This window comes from Labeo rohita, chromosome 22, assembly GCF_022985175.1.
Source record: "Labeo rohita strain BAU-BD-2019 chromosome 22, IGBB_LRoh.1.0, whole genome shotgun sequence".
In the NCBI taxonomy this organism is placed as follows: Eukaryota; Metazoa; Chordata; class Actinopteri; order Cypriniformes; family Cyprinidae; genus Labeo; species Labeo rohita.
In genome coordinates this window covers 21238493-21243437 of record NC_066890.1, presented here as the reverse complement: position 1 = coordinate 21243437, position 4945 = coordinate 21238493, and the positions used below count along the sequence as shown (strand labels likewise).

Genomic DNA, 4945 nt, shown 5'->3' with positions numbered 1-4945 from the left:
CATAATCACCGGATTTCTGAGGTGAACGGTCAAATGAGACATTAAAGTCAAACTGAACGGGAAGACAGGCAAAATAATTGAAATTGACGAGATAATCGCTGACAGATAACAGCAAAATTTCATTACCTGAGAGAAAGTCGAGGGGTTTGAGCAATCCCGCGTGATTATCTAGGCTTAGAAACGTTCTAAGGTTCAAAATTGTCAGCTTAACCCATGATTGGTCAGTTAGCATGTCAATCAAACCGCAGTTCTTTTCTAAGTGGGCGGGTCTACGCTGCTAGTCAGGGAACGTCAACATAAAATTGTTTGGTTTTGTGGTTACACTTTTAAAACTTAGTGCTTTGTTTTCACTGCTGTAAACTCTTTTTTTTTGCTTCTGTGAAGACACTTTAAACTCTTTCATTGTCTGGTTTTATAAGAGAAGCTTTGCTTTTCATAAGAAATCTCTCCAGTTGCCTTTCCAGAATGATAACACACAAAAAAAGGCTCTGCACTTTTTATTTTTCGAGAGTTTTCTCTCTTTGTGTGTGCAAACAGTTTTTTTTTTCAGACCTCGATGGTTAAACACGTTGAGAACACAACCAGAAAACAGCCAATATATTGAAGTGAGTCATACATCATGATTAGGTTTTTCAGATGCGGCAATAACGCACAGTGACGGGTAGTTTGTAGATGTCATTCAAGACCTTTGTTGTCAGACATTTTAGCAATTGGACTGGACACTCACTCCATCTCTCTACAACTGGATATCCTGCGGGAAAAAGCCAGCATGGCTAGAGGCCTGACCTCACCTTGACCTGGAGAAACTCTGTTCTCAGTCATTCGATATTCTGCTGAATATTCACCTCTCTTTTGTTGTGCATTTCTACTAACTCACCAGCTAAACCAGCTGTTTGACACATGGTTTGTAAGTATCCCTCATGTTGTGGTACTACACATCCATCCATTATATCTATGGTGACAGATATAAACTACATCAGAAACGGGAGAAATCTGTTGTGACACCGGCATGTCAGGTTCCAGTCGGACGAGCTCAACATCTTGTTGCTTAATGGTCCACAGCAAGATTTTAAATGAACCGTTACTGGCAGGGATAAAAAAGACAATTAGTTCACCAAACAATATCAACACCTTCACAATTAATTATACAGAATGTCAGGGAAATAAGAACACGTTGACATGCAGCGTAGTTTGAAGGCCAAGCTTGTAGTCCTTTGACACTTTGCAAATTGTTTTTCATATTTTGAACAACATCCAGTGTGGTTGGTGATGCAGTGTCTTCGAATATGTCCCTCCACGTTGGCAGATGATAAAATACTAGAGTTACGAAACGACACCACTCACTGTATATCAAGAACAACACAACAATACTTCAGAAATGGACGAATCTGCATTGTGCTGTAATTGCATAACCATGCATTGTTGCATTTGTACAAAGCATGTAAGAGTCTTTTCCCCCACTCCGGATTTGTTGTATAATGACACACGACGTGTTGGCTTACTGTACACAAGTACTTCCTGTAAATGCCAGGTGATATATTACACTGGATAGAGGAGAGAAAAAAAACAGCAGCTCATTCACACCACTCTCCTGTTATCTCTCCAGCAGAGGATCTTCTTGAAGGATCTTCGGAAGTCATTATTGAAGATGGTGTATATAATAGGATTGAGGGAGCTGTTACAGTAGCCGAACCAGAAGAAGAACTTGAAGAGAGTTTCATTCACGCAGCATTCGCAAAACGCCGTGAACGTGTAGGTGAAGAAAAACGGGAACCAGCAGATGACGAACACGCCTATGACCACCGCCAGGACGAACGTGAAGCGCTTTTCCCGGTTTTGGCGGCCCTTCCACCTGCTGGTCTTGGTGGTCTGGAGGACCTCATGCTTGTCGCTGTCCCCCGGTTTGATTTGGCTCAACTTGGTCTTTCCTTTTGATCTCTTTTTCTTGAGGGAACAAGGGTTGGAGACCTTGTGGTCTGAGGAGGATGATTCCTCCATGTCCACGCCATTGATCTCGCCCTTGTCGTCCGGCTCAGGGTTCGGATTCCCGTTGAGCTTCTCGTGGGGATCCTTCTCTAGATCATTCTCCTTCTTGTCCGCGGTGTCCTTTTTCCTCCGGTCCCCAGGAGGCGCTCTGGTTCTCTTCTTGGCGATCTGGTAGATTCGGATGTAGACGAGGACCATGATGATGCAAGGCAGGAAAAAGGAGCCGATGGACGAGGAAACTATGTACCATTTTTCTTCGTTGATTTTGCAGAATTTCCCCTCACCCTTCTCCATGGTAATAAGAGGCGGGAAGGAGATCACGGCGGCAATGATCCAAACTATAAAAATGATGCGCTTGATTCGCTGTGGCGTGCGCTTGAGGTTGTACTCGATGGCTTGCGTGATCGACCAGTACCTGTCCAAGCTGATGGCGCACAGGTGGGTGATCGAGGCTGTGCAGAAGAGAACGTCCAAGGCCAGGTAGATTTCGCACCAAACCTGGCCGAAGGTCCAGTAGCCCATCAGCTCATTCGCCAAGGAGAACGGCATCACAAGAGTGGCCACCAATATGTCAGCAGATGCCAGCGACACCAGGAAGAGGTTCTGGGGAGCCCGGAGGGCTCGGCTCGTGAACACAGCGATTATCACCAGCACGTTGCCGAAGACGATGAGGAGGATGAGGAGCCCCACCAGGACGCTCAAAGGAAGGGCCAACAACAGGGTGTACGGCTGAGGATCCGTCCCATTGATTGAGTCGTTACACCCCATTGTTGAGAATCACAATTTTTTCCTCTCACACCTGAAATTATGTTTTCAGTTGAAAACACTTAATTTTTTCCGTTTTGGCATCTAAACGAGAAAAAAGGAGGGAAAATAATTATTTAAAGAAATATGTAAAAAAAAAACAGGGATCTCAAGGGTTGGGATGGGGGCCATACATCACAGAGATGTCTTTTTGACATCTACATTTACATCTGCAAGACATATTTTTTAGTGTTTGCTCAACTGCAATACGTCTATAGGACGCTTCCCATCAGATGTCAAATAGATGCTTATTAGATGTGTTTAAGATGTTTGTGATTTTGAATATCTTAAAGATGTCTGTCAAAGGTTTGTACACAGCAGATGCTTTCCAGATCAAGTGATCTTTAACAGACATTTTGCAGACGTATGTTTGCTATCTGGGTATGGGTTGCGCCTTGGTTCGGATTTGACGACAGACTGCACTTATAGAATGCATACATCACGGAGACATCCATTTGACATGTACATTTATATCTACAAGATGTATTTTTTAGGTTGTTTGTTCAACTGCAATATGTCTATAGGACGTTTCCTATCAGATGTCAAATAGACGCTTATTAGATGTCTTTAAGATGTTTATGACTTAGAATGTATATAAAACTGACATCTTAAAGACATCTGTCAGATATTTGTACAGAGTAGATGCTTTCCAGATCAAGCGATCTTTAACAGATGTCTTGCAGATGTACATTTGCTATCTGGGTATGGATTGTGCCTTGGTTCAGATTTGACGACAGACTGCCCTGATAGCACGCATACATCACGGAGACATCCATTTGATGTCTACATTTATATCTACAAGATGTATATTTTAGATTGTTTGTTCAACTGCAATACGTCTATAGGACGTTTCCTATCAGATGTCAAATAGACGCTTATTAGATGTCTTTAAGATGTTTATGACTTAGAATGTATATAAAACTGACACCTTAAAGACATCTGTCAGATATTTGTACAGAGTAGATGCTCCAGATCAAGAGATCTTTAACAGACATCTTGCAGACGTACATTTGCTATCTGGGTATGGGTTGTGCCTTGGTTCAGATTTGACTGACATACTGCCCCGTCAGCACACATACATCATGTAGACGTCTGTTTGATGTCTGTGTTTACATCTGCAAGACATTTTTTAGAGTGTTTGCTCATCTGCAATACATCTATAGGACGTTTCCTGTCAGATGTCAAACAGATGTTTATTAGATGTCTTTAAGATGATTTGGAATGTATGTAAAACTGACATCTTACAGACATCGGTTAGATGTTTACACGGCAGGTGGTTTCCAGGTCAAGCGAACTTTAACAGACATCTTGCAGACATGCGTGTACTATCTGGGTGGTGATCTGACATCGCGAATACCATACGTTGTAATTGTTTTGCTTATTGCAAAACATTATAAATATTACTGTCGCATATTTATAATTGTGACAACACAGTCTGTTTACAATGGTTAACACTGTAACATGTTTACATCTACATGTTTACAGTCTTTATATAGTGAGTGCATAGAGATGTTATAATTTTATATTATCTTATATGTACATACATATATTACTTTTACTCTCTGCACAACTCTGTATACATAGGATTGATTTGAATAACTTTAATATACTTGGAATATATAAGTATCGGATCACGATTCGATATCGGCAGATACTCAATATTCAATTACCCGAATTTGATAGGGGGCACAAAAAAACTGAACGGGACATCCTTAAAAAAATGTATTACAAATAACAATAATTATATATATATTTTTAAAGCAAAAGTAAGTCATGTTATCAAAAACAAAATCAATTTCCTTCTTGTACACATTGTTCAAAAACACCACAATTCTATACTAACAGCAAAAAGTAAGGCAGGAATGAAGCTTACCTTAGTGAAAAAAAGCCTGATACGAGCCACAAACTTATTAAACCACACAATGAATCTTCTTCAAAGTGTAACTTCTATTTTTAAAGCCTCTCAGCGTGAGAAAAACGGCATGATTAATTCCTCGCATTTCCTCAGTGATGCATGTGAAGACAGCGCTTCATCGCCAGCGCTCACTCAGCTGTGCGCGCGCGTGATCTGTCTCGTCTCGCGCACAGAGCTAATAGAGGCGTAATCACATTAGCCCGCCGTGTGCGCGCTGAGGAGAGTGTGAGTGCGCGCACT

General features: G+C 41.4%; 1 protein-coding gene across 1 annotated transcript; it reads right to left on the bottom strand.

The window, feature by feature from the left end:
* Positions 1-481: 481 nt before the first annotated feature.
* Positions 482-4945, bottom strand: adra2a (adrenoceptor alpha 2A). Its single transcript, XM_051094074.1, has 2 exons — positions 4664-4945; positions 482-2835 (listed from the first exon to the last, which is right to left on the bottom strand). Exon 2 carries the CDS (start codon positions 2752-2754, stop codon positions 1579-1581), a length of 1176 nt encoding a protein of 391 aa, XP_050950031.1. The 5' UTR covers positions 2755-2835; positions 4664-4945; the 3' UTR covers positions 482-1578.